The sequence below is a fragment of the Phoca vitulina genome, unplaced genomic scaffold (genome assembly GCF_004348235.1).
Source record: "Phoca vitulina isolate PV1807 unplaced genomic scaffold, GSC_HSeal_1.0 scaffold2, whole genome shotgun sequence".
NCBI classification, from domain to species: Eukaryota; Metazoa; Chordata; class Mammalia; order Carnivora; family Phocidae; genus Phoca; species Phoca vitulina.
In genome coordinates this window covers 100,676,540-100,699,452 of record NW_022589705.1, presented here as the reverse complement: position 1 = coordinate 100,699,452, position 22,913 = coordinate 100,676,540, and the positions used below count along the sequence as shown (strand labels likewise).

Below are 22,913 nucleotides of genomic sequence, written 5' to 3'. Positions count from 1 at the left end.
CCTGACACAACTTCCCTCAGCTACCCTGAATAGTGGGCAGGGAGAGCATTCCCTCCCCACCCAGCACATGCTGAGTGACAGCATCTTCCCCATGGTCTGGGCATTGTTAATATCTTTCTCCAAAATCTGAGTGCTGACACCTCTCCATATTTGGGAAGTCATATCTCTCCAACCTGGGAAATGACAGAATCTCCTCCCAATCCCTGTCTGCATAGGATGGCTCCTGTGGGTACTGCTGTTGACCGTTCTTGGACCACTGCACCTGGGGAAAGGTGAGCTTCCTTGTCCTTCCTCTTTGGAACTTCCAGACCAGTTTCTTCTCTACCACAAAAGCCCCAGCTTTCAACCTTGTATTATCACACCTTACCTTGTTGAAGTTGTCTCGGCGCCTGGGGGCCTTGTCTCATTTCCCATGTGTTTTAGTCCTGATTCCGTCACTTTCCCCAACCACTCCTACCATAGTTCCTGGTGATTTCAAAATCCACAAAGATGATTCTCCAACCTTCTGGACATCCTCCCCTTCAGCAGTCCTTTCACTTTTCCACTTGGCCACTCACTTCCCTGGCCAGGGTCCTTCTCACAACTGCAACCACTCCACGGCCTAACCTCAAGGCTCACATTCCCTGATAACTTCCCAGCCTCGAAGCTCACGTCCTCCACTCCCCTTCGGCCCCGCTGAGATCGGCAGTCCTTGGATAAGACCGAGGTTGGTGCTTCGTCATCCTCTGATGTCTTTTCCCCTGTCTGGATCAAGAGAAACTTATCTGGCCAGCCATCGTGCCTGCTCCCTAACCCTCCTCTTGCTTCATCATATTCACTTGGCCAAACCGTAACCTGTGTTAAATCCCAGCTATCTTCGTGGCTTGACAACCCCTTGCCAGTTCCTTTGCACAGTTGGTGGATCTGGGTGGTGCTGGTGGCTTCCCCAGGGCCTCACTCATGCACCTGCTATCAGTTGAGGGTCAGCTGGGCTTCGAGGATGGAAGTGGCACCATGTATGGACACTAGAGTTGTGGTCACTGGACTTCTGACTCTCTGCCATGTGGCCCCGTCCTGCACAAGCTGGACCAGCTTCCTCATATGGCTTGGCTAACATTTCAGAAGGGTGAAGTAGACACTCAGGGTCTCCTGAGGCCTGGGCTCCAGAACTGACACAGTGAAACTTCTGCCACATTTCATCAGCTGAAACAAGGCCAGCCAGATTCAAGAATAAGATGCCATAGTCATGCTTCTCTGTCAGTCACGTGAACCCTCTGGCATCCTGGAGCTGCATGTGGCCAGAGATGCGCCGAGCCTCTGATCGTCCTTGCTTTACGCTCTGGACCATGGGCCTTAGGTGGCCCTGATGCTGCCCAGGCATCTCACATGTCCTGGCCACTCCCCACTGTGCTCCTGAACAACTCTAGCACACTTTTGGTCCCTGTCCTCAAGCCCACACTGCCTCCTCCTTGTCCTGCTCTCATCTGATGTAGAGCTGAGGCCGGCAAGTCATATTGTCCCCTGGTTGAGCCCCAGAGCTCTGCATGCATGGGTGCTCCCTACACTAGACAGGTACCTAGCACCCTCCCCTCTCTCTGCATCCTCAGTTCCTCTCCCTGTGGGTCCATGCCCATTATACTGCTCATGTTAGAAAAGCACGACACGACATCAACTTCTCAGGGCCCACTTGACTCTCCACCTCCCGCGGCTTCTCTGTGGCAAAGCTCCTGGAACAACCACCTACCATGTCAGCTGAGCTCCTCTCCTCCCCTCTCGAACTCTCTGTCAGTCTGCCCCAAGACCATGGAGACCACGCTCAGCAAGGTCACCAGGATGTCCCTGTGGCTGGTCTAGTAGTGACCAGGTGGCTACACACCCCTCACTGGCTTCTTAGACGTATCAACCCAATTACCCTCCTCCTGCATTTCTGATTTCTCCATGACTCCTCACCCTCTCTGTCTGTGCCCATCCCCTGATGCCCCGATTGGTATCCCCAGCCTGGACTTATTCATGAACCCCAGGCCATATCCCTTACCTGATTTTAAATCTAATAGGCATTTCAGGTGCAATGTGTCCATAACCAAGTTCCTGATAGTGTCCCATGGTGTTGGGTTTTGACTGTTGCTCTCAGTTTCACACCCACCCTGGCCTCCCCCCATTCCCACCACCAGGAGGTCCTGACCACAAGGACGCAGGTGGGGAGGTCAGGCTCCACCCTCCGTAGCGCCATCCTCTTCTCTCCAGCCCAGCCTCCTACCACCACTGACTCAGCAGTATCCCCGTATTCTCCTATGACGTTCAGTCCTCTGATACCTGGGGAACAAGTTTTTACACTAACTTTTCTGTTCAGATAACTGGGGCCGTCTCTGCCTGGTGAGTGGGCCTGACTGAGGCTCCTTGCCTCCTCTACATCTTACCTTTCTTGGAATTCTCAGACCAGCACCACCCTTGACACTTGGAGTCCATGTTCCACCCTGGCCCATCGGGCCTCCTGCAGCTCTAACTCCCTGATATCTCCAAACACCTACTTCTGACCCCTCGCTCCCCTTGGCACTGACTCCATGCCACCACCACCTTTGCCCTGAATTTCCAGAGAAGCTCCTGATTGGTCTCCAGCTCCCTTCCTGACCTGAGGTCTTTTACTTCCCACAGGTGTCCTGATGATCTTGTTAGGCCTGAACAGAATCAGGTCAGGCCCCTCCTTGGGGAAAGCATAGTGTGTTCAGTGGCCATCCACACACCCTGCTTCTCCGCACCTGCTCTTTGTTTTTAGCCTGTAAGGAGATGATAGACATTACTCTCCAGCCTCACTGCCCCCCACATGAGCAGACACACTCCTGCCTCAGGCCTTTTGCAGCACCTGTGTCTCTGCCTGGGACTCTTCAGGACATACATCCCCCTTTCCTGCTCTTTCTTCTGCATACTGGCAGCACATGCTTTTTTTTTTCTTTCAGATTAAGTAATCTCTACACCCAACATGGGGCTCAAACCCACAACCCCGAGGCCGAGAGCTGCCTGCTGTACTGACTGAGCCGGCCAGACGTTCCGCAACACATGTCTTCTGGTCCAACTTATCCCAGGCAACGTGTGTCTACCACATTTGAATGTGAATTCCATTTTGTCCAGGAGTGGCACCTGGCACAGAGTGTGTCCTCTATAAAGACATGTTGACCAAATGAATGAGTAACAGAGATGGCACCTCCCCAAGCTCCAGACAATGATGCCATCTTTTTCCAAAATCAGTGGTGATAACATCCCACCAACATCCAAGCAATGGAGGCATATCTTCCAATATCTGATGTCAAAATATGATTTTCAAGGCAAAAAAAAAAAAAAAAAAAACCATGACTTCCATACAAATACAGAGTAAGCACAGGTCAAGTGTTTCTTTAGGTCACCAATGGGGAAACCAGCAGGTTCTAAGAGGCTTTGAGGAAGGAATACAGGTCAGGTACAAAACTGGCAGATGTCACATGGGGCAGCAAGACCATGTTTCTCCAGGACAGAAGTCTCCATGTCTCGTAGGACAGATGTCTACACCACGTTAACCTGTAACCTCAAGAATATCAGCAAAGGCACCTCCAGGGAGACCTTCAAGGATAGGAAGGCTCCTTGTGCCTGATTTCCAAGTTTAGGATAATTTTCTTAACACTGGGGACTGGTGGCCTTTTCCCCTCCATCTGGCAGTGGAAGCCTCTCCCCCAACCTTCCCTGAGTCTCCCCCTCCCCACTTGGGCCCCAAGGCCCAGATCCCAACCTGGTGAGGTGGGAGATTGGGGTGTGGCTCAAGGCAGGGGCTCTGGACTTCATGGGGTTGTCAGGGCTTTCTGTCCTGGGGAAGGGAGGATAAAGCAGCTGATCTTTCCTTCTCTTCCCCTCCCCACCTCTTTTTCTCCCCTCAATGGGTGGGCAGAGCAGGTGGGGCCTGCAGATGCATCCCATCGGGTTTTCTCTGTTTTGTGTCCTCCACCATTAGCCTTGGGTGTGTCAGGTGTCTGCAGCTTCCCTGCTGGGTCTGGAATGAAAGGATGAAAGTGCCATTTAGTAGCAAGGGACTTTAGGGAGCCTGGTTGGGCACATTCTTCCAGCACAACTGGCCCTGGGTCTCCACACTGAAGACTCCAGAGCTTGTTCTCACGTGGGCCTGAACTCAGAAGACTTGTCCCTAACACACAGTGACCACATAGGATTATAGGGCAGGCCTGGCCCTTGAGCCACTGGCAGCCCTAGCACAGGGGCCATGTGGGCCAGAGTCCAGCTGTGCTCCTTTATTGCCCTCACCAGATCCTGTGGGTTTGAACTAAGTTGAGTGCCCCCCATCTTGCTCCTCCCATACCACAGCTCCAACTCACTGCCTCCCCCAGGTTAGAACAGCCCTCCACATCTCAGGTCTGCCTTCTACTTCTCTCCCTCCCTATAAGCCATTCCTGCAGCAAGGGGAATCTTTCTCATCTGCAGACTACCTCCTGACTCCCCTGAGGGCCAAGCCCCCCAGCCAGAGTCTGTTTTGGGGAGAACCAGACACGGGGCTGTTTGAATGGCCCTCTAAGCCTGCTGGTCAGTGTGGGGACAGCAGGCTCATTTGCGTTTCTGGTCTTCACTGAGTCCTGCATTCCCTAGACACCCATTACAAGGGGCTGTGGCTAGAAGAGGGATGTGCCCACCAAGTGGGTGGTGAGGTTCTGGCATGAGGAGGGATGGGGTCCTGGACAGTGAGACTGTGGCCCAGGTCGGGGTTGCTCAGCTTTCCTAGTGCTGGGTGGAAGAACAGAGTGACACTTCTCCCTCAGAGAACATGGAAAGGAGGGGGCTGCCAATTTAATGAGCCCAGCCAGCAGATATTTACAGCTAATTACACTTCAACAAAAATCTTCCTTAAGAAATTTGCCCACCCCCGTTCCAGGGTCTCTGACGACACTTTTTCTGGTCAGCCACAGTGACCCACAAGCTCTGTGCTACTTTCTCAGCAAGTCATGGTGTGCCTGGGGCCTCCAACATCTGTCCATCAGGAGGTCTGCGGGGGCAGCCCACCCCCATCATTCCACAGTGGCCCAGGGTGACCTCAGATGTCATCCAGTATGATGGTCTCAGGAGCTGTGATTGGCCAGGTGGAAAGGTGGGGGAAAGGAATCAGATTTGAGTGAGAGCAGAGATGCTGTTGTGTCTTGTTGAAAGGTAAAAGTGGTAGATTTGCGGGGCGCCTGGGTGGCTCAGTCGGTTAAGCGTCTGCCTTCGGCTCAGGTCATGATCCCAGGGTCCTGGGATCGAGCCCCGCATCGGGCTCCCTGCTCGGCGGGGAGCCTGCTTCTCCTTCTCTCTCTGCCTGCCACTCTGCCTACTTGTGTTCTCTCTCTCTGTCAAATAAATAAATAAAATCTTTAAAAAAAAAAAAGTGGTAGATTTGCATCCAATAGAAGAATTGGCTGTGAGACTAGTACCTCTGTGCAGTGTAAGTGATAAGGACTGTGGACACTCTTGGAAAGGTTTTTTGTTGTTGCAGTTATTAGATAGTCGAATGGCTTAAAAATAAAAATCAAGTATATTAAATGTTACAGATGCTGTTTTAAAGGTTTAAGGAAGTTTAAGTTAGTTTGTAAATGACATAAAATATTAACCAAAAGTCCCTTTATAGGTGGCTGTTATCATTTCATAAATAGAATATTAATATTTGTGACTAGAGCTTGTATATTTTGTGGCCATATTATTAGGTGCATACAAGTTTAAAATTATTTTATTTTACCAGTGAACTCAACTTTTTATTGTTACATGACATTTTGTGTCTCTGTAACACTTTGCCTATAAAATTTCTTTGTTCACATGTTAACAGAATTGTTAATATGGCCGTATTTGTTTCATTTGAATTAATAGCCACGTGGTATGTTTCTTTCCATCCTTCTACTTTCAGATTTCTTGTATCCTTGTATTTCAGATGATTCCCATCTTCTGCAAGCCAGATAAAATTAGATTATTTTTAACCAGCCTGACAATACTGGTCATTTAGTCCCCCTGGATTTCAGACCTCTTGCCAAGGTTTCAAGTCTCCAGTTTGTGGTAATTTGTTATGACAGTCCCAGGAAACTGTGACAGGTTCTGTCAGCTTGCTTCCTTAATGTGTTTGCATTTAGTTCCTCCTGTCAAAAGCAGGAAGACAACTGGTGGCATGGGATGAAGTAACTGAAAGAAAATGAAGATTCTAGTACCATATGTCAGTATTAAGAAATCAGAAGACATCAATACCATGTTTAATAATGGCCATCTGGGGGAGATTGGGGGGGGGATTTTCACATTCTGTATTCTTTATTTCAATAAACATTTGTGGTTTTCTTTTTATAATGGCAATATTATTTATACAAGGAATGAGTCGAGCTATACAGTTAAAATAATAAAAAGAAGGAAATTTAAACCCTCTGTTTTTTGTGTGTTCACAATTTTGGAGCCCTATGAAATATTTTTTGGGGGTGGGGAAGTGAAATGGCCAAGATTTATATTCAAAAAATTTATTTTTCCACCCTTTTACTTTTTTATTTCAAAAATTATTTATTTACTTTCTTATTTATTTAAATTTTATTTATTTATTTTTAGCTAAAGTATGCCTGTTATGTGCTATTTGCAATAGCAAAAAATTGGGAACAACCTAAATATTTAACAATATGGGATTGATTAAATTCCACTCTATACTATAACGAATTCACTATGCTATGGGGAACATATGCAGCCATTAAAAAAAACTTGCATAGAAGTATCTATTAACATGGAAAAATGTTTATGATATACTGTTATACTGTTTTGAATGAAGAAGTTTACAACATGGTGAGAGTAGGTTGAGTTAATTTTTTTTTGGCTTTGTTTTTATTGAGGTAAAATTAATATAACAAAATGTAACCATTTTAAAGTATATAATTCAGGGTCAGTTAGTATATTTACAACATTGTGCAACCATTACCTCTATCTAGTTCCAACATGTTTTATCACCCTCAAAGGAAACCTCATATCCATAAAGCAATCACTCCCCATTCCCTGTCCCCACCAACACCAGGCAACCACTACTGGATTCTATGGATTTGCCTATTGTGGCTATTTTATATAAATAGAATCATGTAATATGTGTGGCCTTTTGTGTCTGGCTTCTTTCACTTAGCATAGTGTTTTCAAGGTTCATTCATGTTGTAGCAAGTATCAGTATTTCATTCCTTTCTATGGCTCAATAATATTCCATCGTGAGGGTGTATCATATTTTGTTTATGCATCCATCTGTTGATGGATCTGGTTGTTCCCACAGTTTCTCCCTCTTGTCTATTGTTGTGCTGCTATGAATATTTGGGTACAAGTATTTGTTTGATAACCTGTGTTCAATTCTTTTGGGTATATACTTAGGAGTGGAATTGCTGGGTCATACGAAAATCCTGTTTAACTTTTTGAGGAGTGACTACACTGTTTTCCACAGTGGCTGCACCATTTCACATTCCGATCAGCAATGCGTGAGGGTTCCAATTTCTGTACATCCTCAACACTTGTTATTGTCTTTTTTAATTATTTTATTATTATATTATACTAATATATTATAATTATAGTCATGCTATAATAATGGGTGTGACATGGTATCTCATTGTGATTTTGATTTAAGTTTCCCTAATGACATTTCCCTAATGACTAATGATGTTGAGCATCTTTTCATGAGGTTTTGGCCATTTATGTATTTTCTACAGAGAAATATCTATTCAAACATTTGCCCAATTTTTTAAAAAGATTTATTTATTTGAGAGAGAGAGAGAGAGAACAGGGGAGAGGGAGAGAGAAACCCAAGAAGACTCCAGACTGAGCGCAGAGCCCAACATGCGGCTTGACCTCACAACCTGAGATCACAACCTGTGCTGAAACCAAAAGTTGGCTGCTTAACCGACTGCACTATCTAGGTGCCCCCATTTGCCCAATTTTAAATTGAATTGTTTATCTTTTTATAGTTGAGTTCTAAGAGTTCTTTATATGTTATGGACACTAGACCCTTATCTGACATATGATTTGCAAATATTTTCTTCCGTTTTGAGAATAGTCTTTTCACTTTCTGGATAGTGGGCATGAGTTCATTTTTATAGAAAATAAGAGATACATCTCTTTCATTTAAAAAAAAAACAACAATCTGGGGTGCCTGGGTAGCTCAGTCGTTAAGCGTCTGCCTTCAGCTCAGGTCATGATCCCAGGGTCCTGGGATCGAGCCCCACATCAGGCTCCCTGCTCTGCAGGAAGCCTGCTTCTCCCTCTCCCACTCCCCCTCCTTGTGTTCCCTCTCTCGCTGTGTCTCTCTCTGTCAAATAAATAAAATCTTAAAAAAATAAATAAATAAAATAAAATAAAATAAAAAAACAACAATCTGAATAAATACCGTCTTAAACCAAAGGTGATTATCTCTGGGTAGTTTGGATTGTCACTATTTTGTTATTTCTGAATTAATTGAGGCAATGTTTTCCTAGCTTACTAATTCTGCAGATTGGTAAATGGAAAGTGAAAGTTTCCAATCGTTAGTTCATGTTATTATGACTTCCGTGCATCTTGTAAAGAACCTGAAGTGCTGGACATTTAGGGGGTTTCCGGGGCAAGGTGTTGTCCTGAGTCCCTGGGCAGATGGATAGTCCCGGCTCTTATCCTTGTCATTCTGTTTTGTTTCTGCTACTCACTGGGGCACGCCTTGGGAAAAGGAAACTGAAACTGAAGCTAAATTCAGCCACTGGTGAGGCTCTCTCCCCGACACTCCCCGTGACGTGCACGGCTCAGGTTCATAAAAGGGCCGAGCAGCAGAAGAGCTGGAAGCTGAGAGGCAGCCCACTTGTCTGTGCCTGTGGAAGATCCGGTGCCAGAGACCACAGTCATGGTGAGGGGTGTTTGATGGGGGGGGCAGGTGGGCTCTGTACCAGTCTCTTTTCCTACTTCACTGCTGGGGTCATCCAGGGGCGGAACATCCACTGTGTGCCGGGCGAGTGGAGTTGCTTGGAGCTCCCACAGGTCCCTAAGCATGAGGGGAGGGACAGGTCTCTTTCTGATGTCGGGTTGGGGTCTGGATCTTGGAAAGCATGTTCTGCCCAGTGTTTAACCCTGAGATCCCCTTGGCATTGGCACAGAGGGGCATCTTAGTGGGTTAGGGGAGGTGAGGTGATGGTTGTGGGTGGCTGGCCTTTCTTCTGGAAACGCTCCCTGCTTGCCTCCAGCCCCTGGGGTCCCTTTCCTGGAGGGTGGGGAGGAAAGAGCAGCATTCCCAGGACCGATGCCGGGTTCTGAGTCTGTGTGATGCCCACAGGCGGGGAGCCTGAAGGTGAAGATGCTGGGGGGTGAGGAGCTCCTGGTACCCCTGAGGGACTCCATGCTGGCCCTGGAGCTGAAGCAGCAGATAGCCCAGAAAACCGGCGTGCCTGTGTTCCAGCAGCACCTGGTCACCCACCCTGCCGGCCAAGTGCTGAAGGATGGGGTCCCCCTTGACAGCCAGGGCCTGTGCCCGGGCAGCACGGTCCTGCTCGTGGTGCAGAGCTGTGACAACCCGCTGAGCATCCTGGTGAGAAACGACAAGGGTCGCAACACCGCCTACGAGGTCCGGCTGACGCAGACCGTAGCTGAGCTCAAGCAGCAGGTGTGCCGGCAGGAGCATGTGCAGGCCGACCTGTTCTGGCTGAGCTTCCAGGGGAAGCCCATGGACGACCGGCACTGGCTGGGGGACTATGGCCTCACACCCCAGTGCACTGTGTTCATGAATTTACGCCTGCGGGGGGGTGGGGGTGGGGAGTGGGCAGGACCAGGAGGGCAGCGCTGAGGGCCACCCACCCGAGTCCCTGATCAAGTGTGCGTAATAAAAGTTGACGCAAAATTAAATGGCACCTTACGTTTGGTCCTTCCCCCAGCACCCCTTGCTTCTGCATCCCTGCTGTTGAGGCTGGGGGAGGGACAGAGGACGAAGTGGGATAAGGAGACCCAGGGTCACTGGGTGGTCACTAGGCTGGGGTTGCCAAGTTAAGGGACAAGTCTAGTGAGATCAAAATAGTGATCCACTCCCACCCACCCCTTGGACAAATTGATGAGGTCCCCACACCTTTGGGAAATTAACTTCTAGAGAAAGAAAAGAGGCACCTCTGCTGGAGCCCAACCCTCGCTCCATCCAGATTGAGCCCTAGTCAGCCTCTGCACAACTGGCTCCCAACCCCCACATCTGGGTCAGCAGACGTACGGGGAGGGGAAGATGTGGTCAGGATCCTGCTGGGACCAGCACCCCTGGAAGTGGGCAGAGGATGAGGCCCCAGGCCCTGACTGGGTGGGCTGTGAGGTAGGCTCCTCCACACCAATCAGGGCCTTGGGGCCTCTTGGCCCTCCAGGACCCATCAGCCTGCCCTGTCCAGTCTGCACTGGTCTAGGGAGGGGTGGGGGCAGGGCCTTGAACACACGTCACCATGGAGCAAGCTGCTGAATGGAGACTATTCTCCGACAGACACACCTGCCTTCAGGGCTTCACGTAATGGAGAGGCCTCCAAGAATGAGGGGTGCCTCCAGTCCATGTGGAAGAGCTTGTCCCAGATGGGGGCACCTAATTTGGCAAAATCTACAACTGCTTTCACATAGAATGCTTCTTTCTATACCAATTTCCCCAGAGCTCCATGGGAGCCAGATGGAGTCAGTCTTGGGCACAGGCAAGATGGGGGTGGTGGGCAGGGCGGGGTGGAGGGGGGAGATGGGAGACACAGAACATACACTTCTTTGGGCTAAAGTCCATGACTCTGGGGACACTCAGACTTCAGCTTTCAGACTGTTCAGCGTAATTTGGCTGGAGACCCAGAAGCCCATTTCCGGTCTGCGGGGGTCTGTATCTAGGCCGAGGGACTTCTAGGTCTGGCTTGTCTGCGACCAGTAGGTGTAGACAGGCAGCTGTGTGTATGTGTGTGGGAGGGGTGCTCCCCTGGTTCCAGCTTCATTTCCTGGGTCCCCACCCTCACTTCTTTGTCATACTACAAATTAGCAAGTGAGAGCACTTCCCCTTGGAGGGGAGGTAAGGTCCTCCTCCAGAAGGGCCTCTTCTACCACTCACCCTCCATTGCTTCAGAGATCTGTGGCTGGCTTGGAGTGAGGGGGTGTGCCGCAGACCCAGCCCTGGAGGGACAGAAGGGGTCTCCTCTCCCTTCCCCTCAATCTTCAGCTAAGCTAGGCTCTAATTTGTACCCTCTGGATCTCAGTTCTCCCCCCCTCCCCGCCCCGGTACCTAGACCGGCTGGCTGGAGATGCGCCCACCTGGGGGCTGAGGAGGGGGCGTGGCTGGCCGTCCACCGCGAACCCGACATTGTCTCAGCTGGACTGCAGAGGGAGCCCTCCACTCCGCAGTGAGCCCCGAGCTGACCCGGGAACGGGAGGTGGGCGGGTCTGCACTCCGTTCTGACCAATCACCACAGCCCCCAGACCACATTGGTCCTAGCCAGCCGGGGGCGCGGCCTGCAGGGGCCGCCTACTCGCCTGAACTGGCTGGGGGTCCCGGGCCCGGGCGAGTTTCCGTCCCCAGTTTCCTAAGAGAGGCTGTAGTTCCCCCATCAGGTTCTTCCCGCCAGGGGAGGGGCGCAGCCCTGCAGGGCTCGAGGGACGGCGGGGTCCCAGGATTTGGCAGCCCCTTCCCGCGGCCAGGAAGCTCCCGCAGCTCTGGCCACGGCATAGCCTGGAACCCCTTGGAAGTCCCGTCACGTCGCCTCCAGATTATGCATTAACCCGATTGCAGCCGCATTTCCTGGGCGGGGTGGGGGGAATGGGGTGGGGTGGGGGAGAGACGTCCGCGCGAGAGGGGGAGGGGAGGCCGTGGTGGTGCGCCGCAGAAGAGAGCACCCCCCCGGGCCCGCCCACCCCCCTGCTCGGTCCGCCCTCCGCCCTGGCAAGTCCCACCACCCACCTTGGCCCGACCCAGTCCGGCCCCCTCCCTCCCACCAGCCCGGCCTCCGCCCGGCGCCGCTGTCCCGACGCTTTGTTCGCGGCCGGCGCGGGTCGCAGGGCGCCGGGCGGGCCGGGGACCGGCGCGGGCTGGGGAGCTGGGTTGGGGGGAGGTGGGGAGGCGGGGAGGGGGCGGGGCTGCCCCGGGTCCCGCCCCCGCGCCGCCCGCGCTCCCACCGCCTCCCGGGAGCTGCGTCCCGTCCTGTCTAGTCCCGTTCCCGGCGCGGCCAGGCCCGCGCGCTTGCTCTGGCCGCCTTCCGCCGTCCTCGGCCCGCGCCATGGCCAGCCTGCGGCCGTCCGGCTCGGCCCCGCTGCAGCCGCTACTGCTGCTCCTGGTGGTGGCCGCGCGCGCCCTGCCCAGCGCCGACGGGACGTGCCCGGAACGCGCGCTGGAGCGGCGGGAGGAGGAGGCGAATGTGGTGCTCACCGGCACCGTGGAGGAGATTCTCAACGTGGACCCGGTGCAGCACACGTACTCGTGCAAGGTGGGCCCCCGCCGGGACCCTGAAACCCTCCCCCCCAAAAAAAACTCTCCTGGAAGCCTGGGCTGGGGGGTCTCTTCCCCCGCCATCCTGGACGCCTAGTCCGGAGGCCCTCCCTTCGAGTAACTGGCCGCCCCACTGAGACCCCCGCCCCAGGCCGTGGGAACGGGCACCAGACGCTCTGCAGCTCCCGCTCCCGCTCCCTTGGCGACCGCCGAGCCCCCGGGTGGGGAGCCGGGTCCCGGAAAACTCGCGAGCGCCAGAGGGAAAGTTCCTGCGGCACCGCTGCAGTCCCACCTCGCGGTGCCCGGGCCCGGGAGACCCGATCATGTCTGCCCCAGCCCCCACCCCAGGCCCACTACCTTATTGCAAACAGTGCACCGCCCCCCAGGGAAACTGGATGGCTACCGCACCCCTCCCCAGTAGTTAAAGAGAAGAATGGGATTGAGAGGAGGTGACGCCTTCTGCTTGGAGTGAAAGTGGGGATTCGGCCTATGGTCAGTGCTGTCACCCCTTCCCAGAGGCCTTTACTAAGGCAAGAGTGGGTGGTCAGGAGAGAGAGTGGGGTGCACATCTAATCTCCCAACCCCAGGGATCCTTGGGGGCTGGGGCTGCAGTGACTAGGTGCGGGAGACAGGAGCAGAGAAGTGGGCGGGACCGTTGCTCAGCCTCAAATGCGGGGACAGGTGCCCCATCCTGCTTCTAGGAGAACTGGATCCCCCTGGCCACAGGAGAGGCGGCTTGCCCAGCCGCTCCCTCAGTTGGATCTTGGAGCCCCCCCGGGATAGGTTTGGTGGTTTGTTTGTTTGTTTTTTTTTTTTTTCCCACAGTATGTTCCTAGGGAGGGCTCAGGGGACCTGGGCCCGTCCCCGCTCTGGCCCCTAAAACCACCTCCCTGACCAGAAATCGGATCATTCCTTCTCCATGGAGATGGGGAGGGGTGGCAGCTTCTTTCAGATTGGCCTGTGCAGGCTACAGCTGGGATCCCCAGCCCAGCCCCCTCCCCTCCACCACGCCAGGGCACTTTGCCAAGTCCCTGCAGGATTTTCCCGACTTCCTCCCCGCTGCTCCTGGGTGTGGCTGGGGTGGGGGGAGGCGATGAAAGCGGCCCAGCCCTCTCCCTGCTGGTTATCATCCTTCTAGAGCCTACTATGTGTCTGGGGTTGGGAGGGATAAGGTTGGACAAGGCTTACCCCCCAGCTGGGCCACTGGAAGGTGGAGGGGGTCCCTACAGAAGCTGCAGTTCCAAGGCTCCCAGCAGGGACCTGGCAGGTGGGGAGGCCACCATTGTCTTTGATCATCCATTCCAGAAGTCTCAGCTCCCCAGAGCTCCTGAAGAAAGGGGTTTCTTCTCAGAGAGTGTGTGGGCTCACGTCCCCTGGGCATATGTCCCCATGGACATCCCGGGATAGCCTGCAGCTCCCGCAACCCCCCCACCCCCCACCCCAGCTGTGGGTGTCTCAGGGCTTGGTTCGTCAGAGCAGGTACCCTCAGGGCCCCAGGAGTGAGAGTGTGTAGGGTGGGGCCGCCCTGTGTGTGCTGCCCAAACTTGATTTTGTGGTTCCAAGTCTGCCTTGACTACATTCACTGTAGGAGCCTGGCAGGAGGAGGGGTCTTTCACCTCTTGGGGGGGGGGGGTGTCTTAGCCCACCCACAGGGCTGCAAGGAGCCAAGCTGACCCAGAGCCCTAAGCTCAGAGCCTGTTGCCCTGAAACTCCATTGTCCATGTTAGGTGCCCCTGGCTCTTAGTGGGTGGGTTGATGGGGAAAGCAGGGACATGGAAGGCGGGAACCTAGACCAGGTGGATCCCCTTCCCATATCCAGCCTGAGCTGAGATGGACATTACTGGAGGTGGCTGGGGTCAGTTAGACCCGGGGGGTGGGAGGGTGTGTGTTCACAGGCTGCATGTTCTTCTGTGTGACACACACAGGCAGTGTGGCATCCATCGCGTGTGTGTGCTTCCCTGCAGCCTCCTCCTGGGGGGCTGACCCAAAGATCTCCATACATCTCTGCCCCGGGGTTTGAGTCTACTCTGGGCATCCAACCTGAGCAACTGAGGTGGGAAGAGAAGAAAAAGCCCAGGTGCCCAGTCTGGTGCTTGTCCCTGAACTCTTTGGCCTCATCTCCCCAGTGGAAAGAGGACCACTGATATCTGTCCCCCCCACCATGTCCACCCCAGGTTCGAGTCTGGCGGTACTTGAAGGGCAAAGACATGGTGACCCAAGAGAGCCTGCTTGACGGTGGCAACAAGGTGGTGATTGGCGGCTTTGGAGACCCCCTCATCTGTGACAACCAGGTGTCCACTGGGGACACCAGGATCTTCTTTGTGAACCCTGCACCCCCATACCTGTGGCCAGCCCATAAAAATGAGCTGATGCTCAATTCCAGCCTCATGCGCATCACCCTGCGGAATCTGGAGGAAGTGGAACACTGTGTAGAAGGTATTTAGGGACTCACCAGGGGAAGAGGGTGACTGAAGTGGGCAGGCTTGGAGGAGCTCCATCATGCCCTGGTGGGCAGAGGAGAGTTCACTGTAGGCTAGAGCACATGTGTCTTGTGGTGGTCTGATCTCCTTCCTATCTCCCTGATCTCCCAGTTGAGTCTGGCCATCTCAAGGTCAGCTCCATTCTCTGACATTAGCAGGGATTCCCACTATCCACCCCCCCCCCCCCCCCCACAATGCCACTGTCTGCTGTCTTGGAGCCAAGCAAGTCTCAGTCCTGCAAAGGGACAGGCTTCCCCCTCTTCTGCTTACCCCCCCACCCCCCGCCAGCTCCACACCCCCTCCTGGAGGGTCCTTTTCTGAGTGAGAGGCGGGGACCAGGTGAATGAACACCAGCTGTTTATATTCCTGCAGAAGCCCAAACATCTGTCTGGACGGGTCCCAGATGTTGAGCAAACCCCTCAGAGTGGGGCATAGGGATTGGAGGAGGGGATGCCCCCTTATGTGTTCCAAGAGGCCTGTCATTTCTGGAAAGGGGGAGTTTTGTGGGGTGGTGTGGAATTCCCTAACTGAGTTGTCTGTTGTCCACACAGCACATGTCTATTCTGGATGGCCCAAGAGCACCCCTCCCCCAGCCCAGCCTCTGTGAGGTGAGCTGGAATCACATGACCATGGCTTCCCTGCCGCCCCCCCCCCCCCCACTTTGCCCCAGGAGAGTCCCAGTTGGGGGCTGAGATCCTTTGCTGGGGAATGTGGCAGGGAGAATGTAGGAACTGCCCCTCGCCCCCACATCCTGTCTGTCCCCTCCTGGCTGCCTGGGAAGGGATGCATTGGAGGGGGGCGGTGGGGAGGGGGAGTGGAAAGAACATTTCCTCCTCAGGGCAGTGGGAAGGGTCTGTGACTTCCTTTCTCTGGAAGGCAGCTCTGTCCCTCTGTCTCCTTTTGGCCAGCAGGGAAGTCCCACCTTCTATCTAACTTGGGCTGTGATGCCAGCTTTGTTTTTGTGGGATCCTGGATGGTGGTCTGAGAGGGACTGTGCAGGAGTAGGGGCAGCCCTGTGGCATGCTGCCCAGCCTATTGTGATCTGTTCCTGGGGCTGCACAGATGCCAGCAGGTCCCGTCCCTGCAGTGGCTCAGATGAGGGGTCCCAGCCTAGCCCTCACACCGAGCAAGGACTTGAGACCCTGGCCCTGCTCTGGACAGGTCTAGGGGAAAGATGGGAGGGCGGCATGGCGATGGGGCAGTCTGTGGGATGGTGCTGCCAAGTTTTGGGGATGAGTTGGGGGGGGCGTCTAAGGAGAAGCTGTAGAAGAAGAGTCAGGGTACAGAAAGTCCCCTGTCCCTGTAAGATAGAGTGAATTATCAACTCTACAGCTGGGCGGGTCCAGCCTGAGGGTCTGTGACTCAGTAACTGGCCTTCTGTGGGGTCAGAGGGCATGTGGCGGGAGGGCCACCCTGGACAGAACAAGGTGTGGCATCTTGCCAAAGCCTGTTCTATCCATGCCAGCCCCTGGCTCTGGATATGCCAGGCTGGGCACAGGGACAGCTAGAAAGGAGGGTACCTAGGGAGAGCCCCCCCAGCCAGGACTGGGTGAGACCTGGCCTACTGTGTGCCCTGGGCAGCCAGCACTCAGATACTAGGCTGGGACCTGAGCTCCAAGGGGAGGTAGGGTGGTGCTGCCAGCACTCAGATACTAGGCTGGGACCTGAGCTCCAAGGGGAGGGACACATAGGCCGGTGTACAGCAATGCTGTGAGCACCAGGAGGGGCTGAGGCACTGGACTCCCCTGGGCTGGGCCTGCTGGGGAGGATGGTTTTGGGGAGAGGGGATGCAGAGAAGGGCATCAGCCATGACTGGCTTGGGGCCTTGCAGGGGGAGCCAGGGGGAGGGGAAGCACCTTTGGGGGAGGGTGCTTCCCTCCCCAAAGGGAAGGGAGGAGTTCAGCCTCCACTGTGCGGTGCCTGGAAGTGTTGAGCTGGGTGACATAGATCTCTGCTTTGAAGGCAAACCAGGGTGCCATGGGGGGTGGGCTGGTAGGCCTGGGTTCTAGGACAGGGTTGAGGTACCCCAAAGGCCCAGGGTGAGGGGGGTGCCTCGCACTTGAGGCTCCCTGAGACCTGAGGCACAAGATCCCCCTAGAGCTAGGACCAGGCTTGGGGAAGGAATAATTCTGTGCCCACCTTCCCAAGCTGGGTGAGGGTGGGAGGATGTCCTCCTCCTATTCTGCAGGAGATAAGGACCTCAGACCCCACCCCAGGACTCCATCCTAGGCTCTCTGGGAGCCAAGGCCTCACCCTAGTGAGGGGGACAGATGGACAGTGCTTGAGCTAAGCTGACTCTTCCCCATCTGACTCTGACCCCTTTCTGTTCCCAGGGGCTCCGTAGTTGTCCGAGCCCCACAGGGCCGAGGGAAGCCTGGGCAGCCCACGTCACCCTGAGACCACCAGCTCCCACTGTGTGCAGGAAATCCCTGTCCCTAGCACACTTCCCTCCCCAGCCCCCCCCTTTCCTAAAGGCCCAGAGCAGCCAAGGTGGGGGGCATGTTCTCCCAGGCCTACCTCCTGGGGTACACCCTTGGTCTGCTCCCTCCTCATCCCTGCCTAGGCACTCCTCCCTGCAGTGTCCTGAAGGGACACCTGCTGCCGGGCTGCACAGGCAGTCCCTCCCCCCAGGGCCTACAGGGTCTTCCTTCCCCAGCCTCCAGCCCCCAGGAGGCCTCCTCCCCCCCTCCTCCTCCTCTTCTTCCTCCCCCTCCTCCCCCTCCTCCTCCTCCTCCCCCTGGGGAACCACATTCCTGGCATAACTGAGACAGGTATGTGTCCCTCCCTCTGCGCCACCTTTGGGTGAGGGAGGCCTGCTGCTCTGGGGCAGCCTCTGCCAGAAGGAGACCCCCACCCCCTGCTTCGTCAGGGAAGTAGCCTGGCCTCTTCCAGTACCAGCTGCCCACGCACTGTGAGCCTGCCCAGGCTGGCAGCTGAGCGGGCATTTCCTCCAGCCCTCAGCCCCCACGCTCCCACCACCCTCCCCACCCTCCCCTCATGAAGACTGGTCCTAGGGCTTCTGCAGCCCCCAGAAGGGACGTGGGCCTGGCTGAAGGCCGGGGGCCCTTCCCTCCGCACTAGGAGCCAGAAGCAGAGAAAGGAAGTGTTGTCTGCCCTCAACTGGGGCCTGGCACAGGGACGGGGTCAGAGTAAGTCTGGCACTGGCCCATCCCAGCCCTGCCCGGCCCTGGAGGGGGTCCTGGCAGGCCCGATTCTAGCGAGTTCCCTCCATGCCTCCCTGCCAGGCCAGCTGTCTAGGACCTGAAGGAGGGCAGTGCTGCAGGTCAGGATGGAGAGACAATAGGTCCTGAGCCCCCTGACTTCTTTCAGGCCCTACAGGCGTTGGAGCTGGGTGTGGGTGGCAGACACATCCAGACAGGGACCAGCTCCCCACAGTGTGGGGCAGGAAGATGTCCAGGGAGGTTTCTGGGCTCTTCCCTCTGTTGCCTGGCACTTAGCTTCTGTACTCCCCCCATTCCTGCCCTACTGCCCTACTCCCCCCCACATGCCTCCCTGCTGAAGTGGGAGGTAGGTAGCTTCTCCCTGTTCCCTCTTCTGCCCTCTTCTAGACTGTGGGTTCTCACCCCACCCCTTTGCAGACCCCACCCAGTGTCCTCCTGGGCCCCTCCCCCAGGCAGGTCAGCCAGGAGGGCTGAGGGAAGGCAGGCCCAGACTCGAGGTTGCCTGCCCCACTCTCTCTCCTTCCCTTCGCTGGGGGAGGGAGTCTGCCCAGGTGGGGCATGACCCCCCACTGTGCTGGGGGAGTCCTTGGCTGGAAGTCAGGTGCTTCCAGGGCACCTGCTGGCTTTGGCTTTGATTTTGGTGTGCATTTGCTGGGGCAGCCCCAGGGTGGGGGGCTTTGCTAGCCGAAACCAAAGGGCTTACTCTCGTGTCACTTCCCTGGGGATGTCTTCCCTTTGGGCAGGGCTAAGCTAGTAGAAACAGCTCTTGGCTTTTTCCAGACCCCACCCACCCCCTCGCTCCCCAGCCCCTGCAGATTGGAAATGGAAAGAAAGGTTGTTTTGGAACTGTCCTCCCTCTCCCTCTGTCTTTGCTGGCCACCCCGAGCTGTGCTGGGCAGAACACGTTCCGGTGGGGCTGGCTCTGCCCTTGCAGCCCCTCTGTGGGTGCTGGGACCACACTGCACAGATGAGGATATGGGAGATCTCCTGCTCAACACTAGCTGCCCTCACCCTGCCAGTCCTCACAGGCTGGGGGGCAAGGGTGACAGGATGGGATGGGGCTGCCCCAGGGAAGTCAGTGGGACAGGCGCCCAGGCCTCGGGGCCAAGGGTCTAGCACAGCCTCCTCCATCGAGGTTGTGTCGCTTCCTTCCTGAAGGGTTAATCCCCCCCAACCCCATGAGAATCAAAGCCTGCCGCCCATCACCGCAGGAGGGTGGAAAACAGCTGCAGAAACAGGCCTCCTTCCCACCCCCCACCCTTTGCCTCTGCCTGTGGGACCCAGGCCAGTTGCACCCCGTCTCCCCCTCGCCCAACAAGTTCTACCCTTGCTCAGAGACCGGGGGGTAGGGTAGAGAAGGGACCCCCTTTCCTGCTCTGCCCTCCTGGCCCTAGCGCTCCCCTTGCCACTGGGACAGGGGCATCAAGGCTCCGCACTGTGGCCTGGCTGGGGCCGGGCTGGGGCTGTAGGTGCAATCACCACAGTGGCCCACATGGTGCTGTACACCCCGGAGTCCCAGGGAGCGCCCACTGGAAGTGCTCACTGATCAGGTAAAAGGGGCTGAGAACCGAGGCGGCCGCAGTGACAGGTACCCTAATGATAGTGACGCAGTTCGGTGAAGGGGGGCAATGTGCCCCCCATGGGTCTCTACTGGGGCTTAGGAGGGGTCATGTTCAAGGCCTAGGCTGTGGTCAGGATCTGGAGAGGGGGTGACCTGGGCCTCTGGAGGGGCATTCAGTGGGGAGAGAAGCTCCCCTCAAAGGGGCCTCTCTCCCCCCAGAGCAGATCCTGAGAACTTCCTCTGAGGAAGACCCCCTGCCAGGGGCTGCCTCCAGCTGGACCTGGGAAGGGGAAGATGGCCCCTCCTAGTCCCCCCTCCCCCTCCCCCTCCCCCGTGGAGCAGAGGCTCAGGAGAGGGGGAGCTTTCTGTCCTCGCAAGCAGCCGGTGGCTTCCGGCTGTGTGGCCCGCACACGTGTGTGCACGTGTCTGTACGCACGTGTGCATGGTGCCCGTGGCCTCAGATGTACTGACCTGTGCCCATGACAGTTCTGGTCAGCCCCGGCCGGTGGCCTGTGCTTTCTGCCACCCTAGTTTCCCTGGGCTTGTTCTGGGACAGGGGCCCTGCAGGGACTCTGACAGCGGGGTCCTGGCCTCTGCTTGCTATGGGTTGTCCCATTTCCCGCCTGTTGCCCACCCTGGGCCTGGCACAGGGCTGGGCACCTCCTCCTGCAGGCTCTGCCTCTGGGAGTGACCACAGTGGTTTCTCAGCACTGAGATGAAAGGGCTGTGGTGACAGGACAGAGTCCCTGGGGGCCACTCAGGTTCACTATCCCAGCATGTGCCTGTGGGACCCTGAGTCTGACACAGGGCTCTGGGAGCGGCAGGGCAGTTAGGGAGTCACGCTGGGCAGGTCCGGAGAGGTGGGTCTGAGCCTTCCCTGCTCCTCTCCTTAGTAGCTTCCTCTCAGTCACCCCACTCCTGCCCTGGGAGAAGCAGGCAGCCTGGTGTGCCTGCTGGAGGCACCTGCCCTTCTCTCCGTAGATAGGAGGCTCCCGTGCACATCTGGGAGAAATAAAAGCACAAACATCTGGGCCAGACTGTGGCCTGCCCTAGCCTGCCGGAAAAGAGAGCTTGTGTGCCCAACTTCTCTTCCCGGAAGGGGTGGTGGTGAGGCTGGGTCCATTCACTGCTTCATCCAGTGGCTCCTTCCTCAGCCACACATCCATTCACAGCCCAGCGCCAGATCCTCACCAGAAATGGGGTCACCTGCACAGAGGCCTGCCGGGGTCCTGGATGGGCTTCTCAAGGAAGCCAGGTGTGAACTATGCATTGAGGGGTGAAGGCAAAGGGGGAGGGGAGTTCTGGCCAGAAAAGACCGCACAAGGTCTAACGGGTACAGGGAACAGCAGGTGTCCCCGTAGCTTGGCTGAGCGGTGGGAGAAAGCTGCTCTGGGCATAGTGCAGGACAACGAGCTGGAAAACCAGAAACAATTGCTATAACCCGCTGGCTGAGAGAGCAGGCTGATCCTCACCCTGGGACCCTCCACCTTCCCACCTGATGACAGCACCCTCTGTGCTAGTCCCATTGCTCTCCCCCTGGGGAGAAGGTCCCCCTACAGACTCCAGGGCTGCCTCCATTTTCTGTCCGCCGCTCTCTCCTCTGGGTTTCTGTCTTTCCGCCCCTTTGTTTTCTGAACCTCCGCCCCTCCGAGTCCCAGCGAGCGTCTGTCTGCCGACACCCACCCAGTCATCACCTGCATCGAGCACCCCCATTCAGACCTCGGTGCCAGTGTGTGCATCCCTCATTGCCTCCCAAGGTGCCCAGCTCAACACAGTCAGGCCCTCAGCAGTAACACAGCGTGTCCTGATTCTCCAGGCACTGCCCACACCTCGGTGCCTCCCTGGCTCTCCCAGCTCTCTCTTCCTCCTGGAGATGGGCAGGGCCGGATGGAGAAAGAGGTGGAGTTGGGGCTGTCCTGGAGAAGAGGGACAGGGTACGGATCAGCCCCACTCCACCCCTGCTTCTTCCTCCGGGCACCTACTCTCCTCCTCCTCTGTTCAGATGGCTCCCCCTGGTGGCTACAGCCGGTGTCCTGGCAGGTGTCCAGGCCCTGAACTGGGCTCCCTCCCCCAGGGCTCCCCAGGCCTGAGGATCTGCATCCCCTGGCTCCTCATCTCTTACTCCTAACCCTTGTCACCTTCAGGCCTCACCACGCTGGCATCACCTGGCTTCCTGCAGTCCCCTAGGACTTTGTAGTTGCGTCCGTCTGGAAGCTCTTTCTACTGATCTGTGCACCCGCTTCTCCTCGTTACCCAGGTCTCTGCCACAGTGTAACCTCCCTGTGGGCAGACAGTTTATCTGACTCAGGACCCACTTAGCCTGCCCAGTGGAGGAGCTCAGACAGGCTAGTGAGACAGGGCTGAAGGGACCCTGGACACCAGTGGGCGATAGGTAAGGAGTGAGGGACAGGTGCGCAGGCCGGTGGTCAGGCCCCTGGCATCCAAGCATCCAGCCTTGCTGAGCTGCTCCTCAAAGCTGTCATTTAATCCCACCACCCTGCAGCGTGGACTAACAGGCAGAAGTATGGGCCTTGCCTGCTGGCCAGGCGGGTGGGCGCACAGCCTACAGTCAAACGTGACTACCTCCTGGCCTCACCTGAGGTGAGAACTGGAGGCTTGGGCCTGACGTGGCCTCCTTCCCAGTGGCTGGCCCTGGGCCAGCAGCAACCTCCTGCTGTGAAATGCCCATTGTCTGCTGAGGCCCAGAGAGAGGGAATGGCTGCAGCTAGAGAACAGATACCAGGAGACTGGGGACTGGGGGTGGGGGCTGCTCTGTCTGGTCCTCTTCCCCTCCCCCACCAGGGCAGCCTGAGACTCTGGGCCAGCTAGGTAGCCTACGCTTGACTGACCCACGCCAGGGCAGCCGCGTTTTCTATCCTCATGCTGTGCGCCTCAAGATCCCCAGAGAATGGGGGGACAGACAGACTGGAGGTGGCTCTGGCCAGGGGAGGCCCCAGCATTAGAGGTGTGTGTGGGCATGTGCACTGTGACCATGCCGAGGGGAAGGTGGTGCCACCCCACCTCCACCCCATCCTTTCTTGGGTAGCTGGGCCCAGGTCCCCCCAGAGTGAGGAAGGGGTCGTCTGCATAAGAAAGCGGCCATCAGGTTGCTGGTGGGCTGGATACCCCATCTTCTCCAGATCCCATCCCCCACCTTCCTTCTCGGGTCCGAAGAAGTACCTGGAGATACCCAACCAGGGCCTTCATGTGTGCACGTGGGTGTACGTGGGGGCAAACCCAACGTGCGTTGTGTGGGTGAGGGACAATGTGTGTGCGGTGAGTGC

At 56.0% G+C, this 22,913-nt stretch overlaps 2 protein-coding genes across 2 annotated transcripts in view; both read left to right on the top strand.

Annotated features, from left to right (window-relative positions):
• The first annotated feature begins 8,739 nt into the window (after nt 1-8,739).
• Nucleotides 8,740-9,834, top strand: ISG15 (ISG15 ubiquitin like modifier). Its single transcript, XM_032395829.1, has 2 exons — nt 8,740-8,845; nt 9,269-9,834. Exons 1-2 carry the CDS (start codon nt 8,843-8,845, stop codon nt 9,773-9,775), a joined length of 510 nt encoding a protein of 169 aa, XP_032251720.1. The 5' UTR covers nt 8,740-8,842; the 3' UTR covers nt 9,776-9,834.
• A 2,288-nt stretch (nt 9,835-12,122) lies between these two features.
• AGRN (agrin) overlaps nt 12,123-22,913 on the top strand; it is a 34,418-nt gene continuing 23,627 nt past the window's right edge. The window contains 2 exon segments of the mRNA XM_032395824.1: nt 12,123-12,404; nt 14,581-14,842. Coding sequence (XP_032251715.1) covers nt 12,198-12,404; nt 14,581-14,842 — 469 coding nt within the window. The 5' untranslated portion in view covers nt 12,123-12,197.